This window comes from Molothrus aeneus, chromosome 11 (assembly GCF_037042795.1).
Source record: "Molothrus aeneus isolate 106 chromosome 11, BPBGC_Maene_1.0, whole genome shotgun sequence".
Classification (NCBI taxonomy): domain Eukaryota; kingdom Metazoa; phylum Chordata; class Aves; order Passeriformes; family Icteridae; genus Molothrus; species Molothrus aeneus.
This window is the reverse complement of record NC_089656.1, coordinates 10,442,567-10,455,284: the sequence shown is the minus strand read 5'-3', so window position 1 is coordinate 10,455,284 and position 12,718 is coordinate 10,442,567. Positions and strand designations below refer to the sequence as shown.

Sequence of the window (12,718 nt, the reverse complement as noted above, 5' to 3'; positions counted from 1 at the left end):
AACAGCTCAAAGGTTCCCCCTGGGCTGCTGCTCTGGTGCTACACTGACATTCAAAGACACCATCAAGCACATCTGGCCAGATCTGCTCAACAGACACCAGTGATGTTCTGCATGCTTTTCTTGAATATTGCCTTTAGCCTTCCCCAGAGCCTGTTCAAATGCATTGTGCTGTTCCCAAACTTTGACCACCTGCACCAAAATTCAATTCAATGCCTGCTCTCACATCTTCACTGCTGCCTTTGACACAAGAATTCCCCTTCCTCTTTTGTTGTCCTGTTCCCCTACCATTTCACATAGAAATGTGACTGACAGCCAATACTACTGGTAGATCCATAAAGGGCAAATGGCAGACATAACTGGAAAAAGCAAAAAGCAAAATCATCCAGTACAGAGGATTGCCTCAATTCCAAAGGACAAGTTTCTATGTCAGATATACTACCAAAATAATTTTGTCAAAAATAGTAATGAGAAGATCATAAAAAAATCTTAAAATTCTGACAAGGTTGCCACTTTGATAACACATTTTGAACATGTATTTTAGTGGCCCTGCCTCTGTCTGAGTCAATGGCATACACACTGCATCATACAGAGTGTTCAGTTCTATAAACCATGGGCTAAGTTTCTATCTGTATCTTATGTATTTTCATAGTAGCAAAAAATTTACCAGAAGATTGTAATTAACGTTTTTGTTCTGCGCCAAAACTTTACAACAAAAACCTTTCATGTGTACACTGGGAAAATTTTAGCAAGTGTGGTATACCAAGTTCTTCATCTGGAGTAACTTTTCATTTGGGGAGTATGAGAATGGGAACAGTATCATGAATACCTTTCTTGCATTTCTTCTATTTATGAGCTGAACACGTTCTTCACCAGTCAAACTGTTAACATCCAGTTTATTGGGGTTTCGACAACGGTGTCTTTTTTGTTTGGGTCTCCCATCGTGCAGCTGCATCCTCTGTTATAAAGGAATTAAAAAGCCAATTATCCTTCTGATATAACTGCTCTAAAAACAGTAAGATCTCTGTAAGCATTCTCTTGAGCCAGGTACTAATTTGAAGCCAACTTCAACTTCAGAAATATTTTAAAGCCAGTACCTATTCACTAATCACAATCATTTAATAAGCAGTCCAGTAAACAGCACTACATTATCTCTCTGATGCCTCTGCCCATTGCTTTACTAATTTTTCAGTTTTTAACAGTGCTTTAACTGTCTGGATGATTGCTGCTGCTTTGTATCATCTTCATGGAGAAGGAAAGTTGTTATTCCAGATATCACACATATGATTTTCTTACATTAAAAAGTGTCAAATTCAGAAGCAACAGTATGAGAAGATCATACCCACACAAACATCACTACCACAGCACTGTACTGTAAGTACGAGATGCATTCCACAGTAAGTTCTTTAATCCTTTTGCACATCACTATGCTGTTACACATTTTCACCTCCTATCATTAGTACCACAGTAATATGAGTTTTCTTGTCCTAGATAATTTTTTAAATACTAAGTGAAATCATACAAAGATCAAATGTCTTGATTTGGTATTGCTTTTCTTGACAATTACATTTGTGAGACAAAAGGAAGGCTTGGAGACCTCACACTGTAAAAAGAAATGGACATTTTCCTTTTCCTATGTGGAACATAAGAACAAGGAAATAATTCCCTGTAACACAGAATACAAACCAAAATACATAATATGTGAACTATTGTACTATTTAGCTAGGGAGAAGTGAAAGAAATACTCACAGGAATACAAGCTCCTGAATCTTCAACATATCCAGGATGTTCTTTAAGCCACCTTTCTAAATCTTTTCTTTTAGGGGCATCATCACCTGCAAGCCTTGTTCCATCTTTTAGGTTAATAACAGGAACTGGGCTCTCTGCATCGAGCATGCCTTGGGACTGTGTGTAAGTGAGTGCTGGGTTTATTCCTGCAGCAACCTGGCAGGAGTTAATACCTGGATTAACCTGGAGAAATTAAAAACATCTTCTTTACTGCACTGAAAACAAGCCATCACAATTATTTCATGTATGAGTCAATGGAAGGCACAGTTTGGCAGATCACACTCAAGAACTTGCTCATGCCAAAGAAATCCCTTCAAGTCACTGCCCAATGAGGCCCCATAACAGAGCTGCAGGCAAGTATGTCCAAAGGTTGCTATGTCAAGCCACAAATTTCTAATAATACATTGTTAAAGTTCATCAGAATTAAAGTTACATTTTAAAAAACAGTTACTGATAGTGTATTAAATATCTAATATTTAATGACACTCCTCCAGTTTTCATCTGTGTAATCATAAACTAGCAGCAAAAAATATCCCAAACCTGAAAGTTTTGACTACAAGCTTTTGTGGAGCAGGACAGCTGGTTATGTTCAATTAAGGCATTAATAATTTAATAATAATAATAATAATTTTGAGCTTATTTTTTTGGAAACAGAATGAAGTTTACTTACATGGTTAGGCTGTTTATTTCTATTCATAAAGAGGACATCAACCCCCTCCACATTCTTCCTTCTTCCTCGTCTCTTTTTGACTACAGGCTGACTGTCAACGATGACTCCGTTGGCACTGGCTGTTAAGTGACTGGAAGTACCTAATAAATGATGCAATCAAACTTGTGTCAGATGCTTATTTTATAAAGAGAAACATGTCTGAATACAAAAAGGAAATAAAATTACTTGAATTATTGCGAGTGCATGTAATTTCTACATGTAACAACGAAGATAAATTGCCCTTTGTTTTATGACTGCTTAAAGCATCATGAATATCAGATTCTGAAAGCCACTTTACTATGAAAATTTCATTACTGCTCCTGCACCCCCTCCAAATATATCTGTACAGGGATGGTAGCTGGTTGAAAACTGTTGATATCATATACACAGAGACGCAGACATCCCTAAACAAATGTTTAGCAAGACCTTAATGGTTTGTTGCAAAATTTAAGCAGGAGCTGGTCTAAGTTAAGCACCCATTTCTAATAATTTCTAGTATTTTAATTCAAATGTTAACTCCTTACTTCAGGCTCATTTTTACTTGTCAGAGTATACCTACTTTTATCTTGTTATGAAACAAGCTGTAAGTTTTTGGCTATAAATCAAAAATTAATTCTAATTGTCCTCCATGGCCTCTTTATATGAGACACAAGGAAGATTACCAAGAGTCCAAATTGGCAGAGGCATAAATCTGGAACTCTTCATATTTATTTACAAAGTAGCCACATTAAGTTCTAAGTTAAACTGATTACTGTCAGTGTACAGTGCTGCACTCTATAATTATTAAAATAATCTTTGGAGGGGGTTTACAGTGTATAATGGCATCATTCTACTAAATTAACATTCCAGTAATTGACACTATGATAAAGCATCAGGTGCTCCAAACCAGAATGTCTCCACACTGGAGAGAATTTCTCCAGGCTGCAGTTTAGAACACTGCAAACATCTCTCTCCATTGGCAACTCATGGAAATCAACAGAAGAACCCAGCAGATTTAATACTACATTGCCCTTCTCCTTTCTGACATGTTTTGTACCTGATTTGGGAAGTGATTTTGGGAAGTTGACAAGGCTGGTTTCTGAAGCATTCTGGAGTTCACGGAGCCGAGCCAGATATTGCTGCTGACCCAATGCACCCTCCTCGCTTTCAAACGGCCTTTTCTGAGACAGTCCCTGCTTCTGAAAAGTCAATTTCAAACCACCTTCCTGTTAAATAAATGCCAGGATTAGAAGAGCTTCTGCTGAAGCAGAAAAAACTACTTCACAATCAGGATTTTCACGTACAGTTACTCCAGCAGAATTGAGAAAGAATGAAAACACTGTGTTAGACCTTGTACAATCTTGTTCTTCCATGTAAAACCAGAATATGAACAGAAATTTCATCTGAACTGAAAAATCCAGACACTGGTAAGGTGTTTACCTCCTGAATCCAGTCCTAGACCCAACTACAAGAGCAAATAGTCACATATTTTTATGTGCTACAAATAGGTCTCAAACTTCAGATAAACAAAATGTTTGAAGCTTCTAGCCTGCATTTAAACCAGGAAATTTTCCTGTAATCCTCTAAAAGACCATGAAATAATAAAGTGCTTGTTGAAATGTTAAAAAAAAGCTGAGCAGCAGAAATACCTTTTTATACTAACCAGATTTGTTAGAAACAGCATAAAACAAGCTGTCTGAGGAAGCATCAGCACGGCAAAAATTCAATTCAGAAAAAAAAAAAAGATTCCTTCCAGTGGCTTAAGCAAATAAAAGAAAAAAAAAGAAAAAAAAGAACACAGAAAAACCCCCTCCCCAAAAAACCAAACCCAAACCCCAAACACTCAGTGCCCAGAAGCAGCAGACCCAAATACCCACAAACAAGTGTGTGAAGAAGTGAGAGTGAGAGCAGGCAGCCACTTGCAGGTAAAGCATGCCGCACACCGCAATCGCAACCAGGTCCTAGGGCAATAAAAATAAACATACGTCATTGATTTTCACTGTAAACTCCTTTTCTCGTACATGCTTCTTCACCTTTGACAGCTGGGGAGACTGGTCATATTCTTCTTTTACAGCTGCCAGAGGGGGTGTGGGTGCACTGGGCTCACTGTACTCTGCAGCTGGCCCTGAGCTGTCCAGCAGCTTGGTGGTGTAGAAGGATGCCACGGTGGTGCTGTCGTAGCTCCTTCGGGCTGAAGGCCATTTGCCCTTCAGCACTGTCTGACAAATGCTGTCCAGCCGGTTAATCATGACTCGATCCTGAAAGAAGAGAAAGTCATTCTGTAAGAGCAATGCTTACCTACACTGCTACATTCATGTATGAGCTCTTAATTCTACAGAGAAGAGAAATGACAACATTTTTATCACTGGACTTGAAGATTTTCAAGTTCCTGGATTCGTACTGATTCACTGTAATCGGTGAAAGCACTTCTGTACTTAATTTCACTATGTACCTCCAAACAAATATGCGATTTCCCTCATCTGTGCAGGGTCTGGCAAACAACTGAAATACACTATCTCCCATGCTGTAAGGGAATTAGACATTTGATTTTTAAAGGAAAGATATGGTAACTACCAAAGCAGTATTTGTATGTGTGGCTTTGACTCACTGTTAGCAGGATCTGAAGCTGTGAGCAGCAGCATAACACACAGCGAATAGCATTTATAAAACTAAACCTACAGATTACTATGCATGTCTCCTTTTAGCTTCCAAAACCATGTAACTCCTCATTCCCATCCTTTGGGCACCAAACACAGATAATAATCACACACCTCCATAACACACAGTTCTCAAGTCCCAGTAAACTCAGCTAAGTACATGGAGACTACAAAAACTGCTGGATTTTCTGATAATTCACAGTTATTTGTCAAATAAATTTGCTAAAATTACAAGTTCTGTAAGCAAACACTTATTTCTGAGTTCAAGGCTCTCTGCTATATTTGATGTAAGTCAACTTTTTACACTTTGAATGCAATTTTTCACAATGTGCCAAGGACTTGTAACATTGCAGTTATACTCCCCTTCAAAAATTATGAAAAGCAGTACCTAGATTTAAATGCATGTTTCAGGAGTCAACATAACAACATCTAAAAGGTCCTGAAGCTCAAAATCCTATTTCCCCTGCTTCTTGGTTCTATCATACTTAACAGAATATTCATGTTAGAGCCCACCTTCAACTACTATTTTGGTTTTCAAGGTTGCATTATGAACTTGCCTTTGGCCAGTAGGATGCAGCCAACATGTATCCACCTTGTAGGAGATAACCAGAATTTGGTGTCCCATTGTTCATCTGGAAACTGTCCTGTGTCTCATCTTGTGTGGTGCTCAGAGAGGCCACACTCTCTTCATCGTAGGCTTTTATATGTGGAGTTCCTTCTGCTAAATAAAACCATCAAAATCATTATGCTGTAAGGGAATTAGACACTCACTGTAAGAGGTCCAGGTGAATAAAACACACACAACCATGTTCAGAGAAAGTCCAAACATAAAGTTCAACGGAAGAATTAATCTCAGGTTTTTCAGGCTGATCCTTTTCTAGAGATGTAAATTCCACACGTATTCCTGTCAGTATTTCAAAGCTTAAGATGTTGAACATTTAGTTATGTGGAAACAGACATGCTTCAGAGTCATCTAACAGACAGTCTTCACTTAACATATTTACTTAATAAGACAACATTCACTAAAGCATAGAGTTAAATTGAAAGCAAAGGTGTCTATCACCAGCACATGGCAAATCCAGTGGGAGAGTACTTAAAAAGAACCATTTTGTTTACTGCATGGAATATTGGATGCTCCATGCCTTGAACACGTGTGCCTGCGTAATTCAGTTGTTCAATTTTTGATCATTGAGGATTTTTCCCATTATCTTTCCAGTGTGTCCTCTGACTTTCTTATATTTCATCATTAGTATTTCATTTTTGCCTCCATTCAGACAACAGAAGTTTCCCTAGGACATGGGGAAACAGTCTGAAACAACAACAAAAAGTGTGGCCTGAAAAATCTAACTACTACAGCAGCACAAGGAGTAAGAGGAGCAGCTCTTCAGAAATCAGATTTGTTCTTAACAATAGCTCTGTACTGAGTCATCTGATAGAATCCAGCACTCCCTTCAGAGATGCTTCAAATGTGGAAAGTATGCCAAAGGGTCACTGCCATTGAATAACCAATGAAATAAAACCCAGGCTTAAAATTAAAATACAGATTAAGTTAAGTGATCTTTCCAGCCTATACCCATCTCTTCAAACTAACAGCAAAACCACGAAAAAAACCTTCAAAACAAAAAGACCAACTAATTTATGAGATTCTGCAGTCTGAGGAAGGCAGGATTATTTGCCTAAACAGACTGAGCTGGTACAAAACAAGTCTAATATTTGGACTTGCAGCACACTTATGGTAACCACAATCTCTAGCTGAATATTTATGTTATATAAGCATTCCTTTGCTGTCATTGTTTTACTGTTTGGACACCAACTGTTGTCTCTAAAAACATCCTTTCTCTGCTACAGGCAGTAGCATATTAGTAATTTTCTCTAAGTGGAATTTTACTTGCTCAGTAATCATCTCCCCAGTAAATTAACCCCATGGTTTCCACTTGTCATCTCCATGGACAAGGAGATCCATCTGATTAAGACAATGCCTTTTCTCCTTAGGCATTGGAAAAAAACAGGTTCTTACTCCCACTGTCTGCCTTCATTTTCCTCCCTTCTCTATTACCGTTTCTATCACACAGAGAAATCTTTCCATATTCTGAGTTTCAGAGGGGGAAACAGAGGCCACTTCACAGCAGCAAAGTAAGAAGTGTATTAAATAATGAATGGTTGGGTTATTAAAAACTCTAAATCACTTCTTCAGAGGTTTTTGCCTCCAGTGTGAAGCTTTCACTGTGTCTGTGTTACATGGTCTTATGTGCTGCAGTCACCTCAATCTTGGCTAAGCAGGTTTTTTATTAAGTGAATTTTTAAAGAAGTTTTTAAGTGCTTGAAAATTTTCAGTGCAAAAACATTGTTTGGGCACTGCAAAATTCACAAGAGAAATCAGCTGACATGACTCAAGTTTGGACAGAAGGAAGCTTGCAGGTTTTATGAAAGAACATATGAAGAAGCTACATAAGACAGGTGAGCAAGAGTGGAAAAAACAAACAGGGAAACCTAAAGGATCTGTTTAGAAAAAGAGCCCCTAATAGGGAATATACACACACAGAGTATATTTCCAGAAAATGCTGTCCATTCCACTCTCCCACACATGAAACACATGCACAGCAACCTTGCTTAGGGATCACAAAACATCCTAAATACCTCACCAAGGCACTGATATGAAGCAAACAAAAAGCAGTATTCCTGAAATTCTTCCAACTCACTTGGAAGAATCAAGCAAATATGTTTATTTACATTATGTTTAATAAAGTTTACTTCTGTGGGATTTAATAGCCTTTTAAAGACATTTTTCCATTAAGAATAAACTAGTTCAGTAAAGAATTATACTGCAGAAGTAAGACTACACACATACCACGTTTTTGTGCCTCCTCTTCATCACTATCACTCTCTTCAGACGATGATGATGATGACGACGATGACGATGAGGACGACGAGGAGGACGATGAAGATGCTGAAGAACAAGATGAGGACGATGAAGAGCTAGAGCCAGATCGAGAGTGGGAACAAGATGAGGAAGACGAAGAGGATGAAGATGATGACCTGGAAGAACAGGATGATCTATCTGAGTCAGAGTCTGAGTCAGAGCTAGAGTCAGACCCCCTTTTGCTGACTCTCTGTTTTTTGGAAGCTGGGTTTGGCGTTAGAGGCTCTGTCCTTGCTGCCACCATGCGTCTGTCTGTCTCAGCCTTCACGCTAGGTCTGTGGTCTGTCATTTGTACTGGGGTGCCATTTTTGGGACTCAAAGGTTCAGATTTCAGTATCGCCTGTGTCTCCTCTGTAGACATAGATTCATCTTCAGAAGACTGAGGGTCCTCTTTCAGATTTTCATTTTTAGCTTTTGTGTCCTCAAAAGCATTCACTTTAGCATCTGACAGTCTTGACTGAGGTGTAAGAGGAGAAGCAGATAATGCCATCTGGTACTGGTTCAAGAGTGGAGTGGAAGTCCTTGAGAGAGCCACTTTGTTTTGATTATAGTTCCTCTGGGCAGACATAAATGAGAGCTCAGGATCACGAAGAATATGATAATCTGTCCTGCTGACTCCGTGCTTAGCAGCTCCAATAAGCAGATCCCTGTCGTGAGTGCCACACTCCCACCAGACAGGCAGGTCAGGGTTTGGCTGGCACAGCTTGAGCCTCTCAAAGAGCTGGGGGTGCCTGAGGGCCTGTTCCCGCACTTTGCGCAGGAGCTCGATGCGGTACAAAGTCCGGGAAGCGCGTTCCTCGGTAATGGGCTGGATGAAAAGGTTTGGGTCCACGAGTTCTGGATTAGAACAAAACAAATGAGAATCTGCCAAAACCAACCTATCACTACTTTAAGTAGGTGACTAATGAGTTAAGATATGTCTCCCCATTATAAGCTTTCAATTTTACCCTCAACAAGTTTACTTAATTCTTCCTCCCCCATTTTTATCTTCCAACACATGAAAGAAAAACCTTTTAAAGGTAGGCACTGACAATACAAATTTAAAAACATACACACCCACCTTCTTTTGAGGGGAGGCGACAGACCCTCCTGCACATTGACATAAATGCATACAGGTACTTCTCCAAGCTCTCATCAGTTTTCTTGTGCAGCCGAGCCATTGCTCGAAACTTGGTCCAGTCAAACCGTCCCCTCTCAGGGTCAAACACCACTCCAAATGTGGACACGACTCTGTAAAAGTCAGCTTCTTCTCTTCTTGTCCATCTTGACCAGCAAGAAAAGGATGTGAAATTCTGTCAATTTCTTCACCGTGTCACACATTACATCTTTACCATTTCTAACATAAGGGTGGACTGAAAAAGTACATTTGCATGCTGCACGTACCTTTGCTGTCTTTCAATCTTAGCAGCCATCTTTGGATTTAGTGCAGCTTCTTCATATGGCAGCTGCATCATACTGGTTTGTACTGGGAATGCTGGCTGGATCTGCTGGGCCTGCCTGTTTTTACTGGTGCGTTGATAAGCGGTTATCAGGCGGCGCAGCCGCGTTGTTAAGGCAGACTGAGTGGGCCAATAGATTTTGTCCCCTTCCATCATTTGTCCATCTGCATGAAAACCAAGTCATGGGAAAAATAAAGAACTTGATTACTGCTGGTGTCTATGGTTCTACACTAGGTAATTAGATCTTAGCTAAGAATCACAAGAATTAAACAATTTAAAACACAACAGCAACCGGCTCAGATTTGTAGTTTTATGGATTTACCTCCATCTGCTATTACGAGATCACCTGGGGATGAAACATCATCCTGAAAAAAACCAGAAGTGAAGCACAATTTAAAATATAGCCCTCTCCAGAGATTTAGGTTAAACGTACATCTTACAACAATTTCTGAATATGACAAAGAACAAAAGTAACAAATAATTTGGAAAAATGGCTAACAGGGCATACAACAGAAACATGCAACAATTTCCTACCATTCCCACCCACCCAGACAACTTCAGAAACTCATGGAGTAACCTTTATCAGTTTAGAGAAATACAGAAAAAAGAGTAATAATTTACTCAACAAAAAGGTGGAAATATTAAAGTACAAGTGAACATGTGTTAAAGTGTCTAAGTGAATGGGTGTTAAAAGGAGCCATAAATTAGTGCCTACTGTACCTCTATGTCATCTTTAAACAGTGCTGGTGCTGGTTTATACTCTGGATCTTCCACATCCCTGTTAAAATTTCAACACAAAAGCCATTTTAGTAATATTTTACACTACTAACTGAAAAGTTCTTACATTCTTTTCAATTAAGCAAAGCTGATTTAAATTTAGTAAGATACTGTATTTAATTTTCTGTTTGAAATGAAGAATGTATTTCATGGCAGCTTTGGCTTAATCCTGTCCCCCCAAGTCACTGTATCCTCCAAAGATATTCTTTATGACCACAACTAAAAAGCCTGAGTGATGAGGCAATGAATAAAAGCAGTTGTCTCTTTCAGCAGTTACCAGTAATTCCCACATTGATCTACTGGGGTCACTGGTCAGCTACACAAGACTAAGACATGAAAAGCTGACCTGAAATCAAGTTGAACAGGTCTGTAGCACTCCACCTCTGAATGCTTTTGCACTTCAGTGTCTAAGTAGTATTGCTAACATGTCAACACAAGGTAGAATCCTTGCCAATAACAGGTTGCTGCATTTTTCCCCTAACTGTGAAATCCCAAACTTCAGTAGTTGTTATACCAATCCTCTTTTCCACCCTATGGGAGTAAAATCAAAGTAGTATCCCTTACAACAATGACACCAAACTCATGTAAAACCAGGAAGAGAATAAGGTACAGCATGTTAATTCAGATTTGTTTGCTTTAAGGCCCCAAAACATTCCCTTCCATACCCATCCATATAATCATTTGCTCTCTGTTCAGCAGCAACTGCTTTCTCATCTGGTTTTCCAACCCTTTCCAAGAAGCAAAGAGCTGGGTCTGCTCTGATAGTGTTGTATTTTTCATAACCTACAATAGAAAAAAAGTGGCAAAAATTCAACATCCAGAGTACACACAAAAATAAAAAAATTGAGTGTAGGGTGTTTTTATTTTGGGGTGTGGGGAAGTGGATACACAGTCACCCTCATTACTCACCATGTTTAAAAACTCCAATTAGAAGAGATTTATCTGCATCTGCATCCCACCACTCAGCAGGAACTTCAGAGTGGTCTGGCTCAGGAACCCAAACATCAATTTCACTAAAGACAATCACCAAGAGCATACCAACATCAATAGAATTCAGAGGAAGAAATAAATTTTTGTATTTTCTTAGGATATTTCTACTTCATGTGGGACTTTAAACTTCTCTCTTCAAGCACATAAATACAGTAAAACCAGCAATACAAAACACCCAGACAGCTTGGTATTTAGTATTTGAGACCAGTAGTAGAGAAAGAACACAAAAGCAAAACCAGTATACAACACTCTTCCTCTCTAAATGAACTTCACCAACTCCCAGCAGCCTGTGCTTGCACAGCATTGCAAACCAAGGATTATCTGTGCTAGTGTTTAATAGCATGAGAGGGACTGTTCTTCACTAATATTTCTGAACCAAATTACAACTTTCTATCTGCCACAAGCTCCTGGAGCAGTGAGTTCAAGAATTTCCAAACAGCAATAGTTGCCTTTACAAAAAAAAAAAGTAAAAAAAGCCCACGAAGGCTTAATGGAATACACAGCACATAATCAAAAGCAGATGAAAACCTGCCAATTATCATGTCAAGTACATAATTCTATCTTTCACTCACTTTTTCAGTCTATTTGACTCATATTATTTTACTTTATATAGCTAGATTCATGAAGAGGAATCAGGACTTCCTCATGTCAAGTTGATGAAGTGTTTAGTAAACAAAGAGAAAACAAAAACATGTTCCTCACAGCCTAAGGATAAACACATTTAGTTTTAACATGTCTTATTTAGGTCTAGGGAGATTCTTGAATATTCATCTGACATTTGAAATAAACAATAAAAATACTCTCTCTATAGTTCACCTGGCATCAGTTCCATCAAAGACCTTTTGGAATTCATTACCAATGACTTCTTGCTTTAAGTAATAAAGCATTCTTACTCGAAGTAAGACTCTAAATAAAGAAAAAAGAGAAATACAAATATTAGAACTCAAAAAGCTTTCAATAATTGTGGATGGTTTTGTTTTGTCTTGTTATATCACAGACATTTCAAGTCATTTTCCTAAAACATACTTCCTTCACTTTTATGGTAGGGGGTAACATCCAGCTCAGGTGATCCAGGACTTTTTATTGTCATCATATTTACAAATTGTTTCATTGCAAAATTTTCTTTCAAATCCTGAAGACCAGGGTCAGGAGAACACTCTTCACTTGCTTCATAAAATACTGATAAGAACAAAGTGCTATTTCCCTTTTCCTGCTTAGAACATGTCCTTAGAAAGGGATTGAGTGGGCTGACAATGAACATCCTCCCCTTAACCTTTCCTTTCCTTCTCACTCACAATTTAGTGACCCCAATGACTCCTCCATGCTTTATCTCAATTCTTGACTACAGTGTATGAATTGTCCAAGCAGAATATAAATAGCTTTGCTACAGAAAAATCCTTGATCTACACCAAGCTCATTCACTGCCATGAATGACTAAGCTTTCACAAACTGGTAGCTCAGG

At 38.6% G+C, this 12,718-nt stretch overlaps 1 protein-coding gene across 3 annotated transcripts in view; it reads right to left on the bottom strand.

Moving 5' to 3' along the window:
- Positions 1 to 12,718, bottom strand: part of CHD9 (chromodomain helicase DNA binding protein 9) — a 79,541-nt gene that overhangs the window by 6,042 nt on the left and 60,781 nt on the right. For 2 of the 3 annotated variants that reach the window (XM_066557539.1, XM_066557537.1), the window contains 14 exons: positions 12,073 to 12,162; positions 11,176 to 11,279; positions 10,932 to 11,049; positions 10,210 to 10,267; positions 9,812 to 9,854; positions 9,434 to 9,653; positions 9,111 to 9,313; positions 7,979 to 8,887; positions 5,688 to 5,851; positions 4,459 to 4,731; positions 3,531 to 3,699; positions 2,456 to 2,595; positions 1,747 to 1,968; positions 827 to 955 (listed from right to left, as the gene is read on the bottom strand). In XM_066557539.1, coding sequence (XP_066413636.1) covers positions 827 to 955; positions 1,747 to 1,968; positions 2,456 to 2,595; positions 3,531 to 3,699; positions 4,459 to 4,731; positions 5,688 to 5,851; positions 7,979 to 8,887; positions 9,111 to 9,313; positions 9,434 to 9,653; positions 9,812 to 9,854; positions 10,210 to 10,267; positions 10,932 to 11,049; positions 11,176 to 11,279; positions 12,073 to 12,162 — 2,842 coding nt within the window. The remainder of the gene's footprint in view (positions 1 to 826; positions 956 to 1,746; positions 1,969 to 2,455; positions 2,596 to 3,530; positions 3,700 to 4,458; positions 4,732 to 5,687; positions 5,852 to 7,978; positions 8,888 to 9,110; positions 9,314 to 9,433; positions 9,654 to 9,811; positions 9,855 to 10,209; positions 10,268 to 10,931; positions 11,050 to 11,175; positions 11,280 to 12,072; positions 12,163 to 12,718) is intronic. The other variant, XM_066557538.1, reaches the window with a different exon arrangement.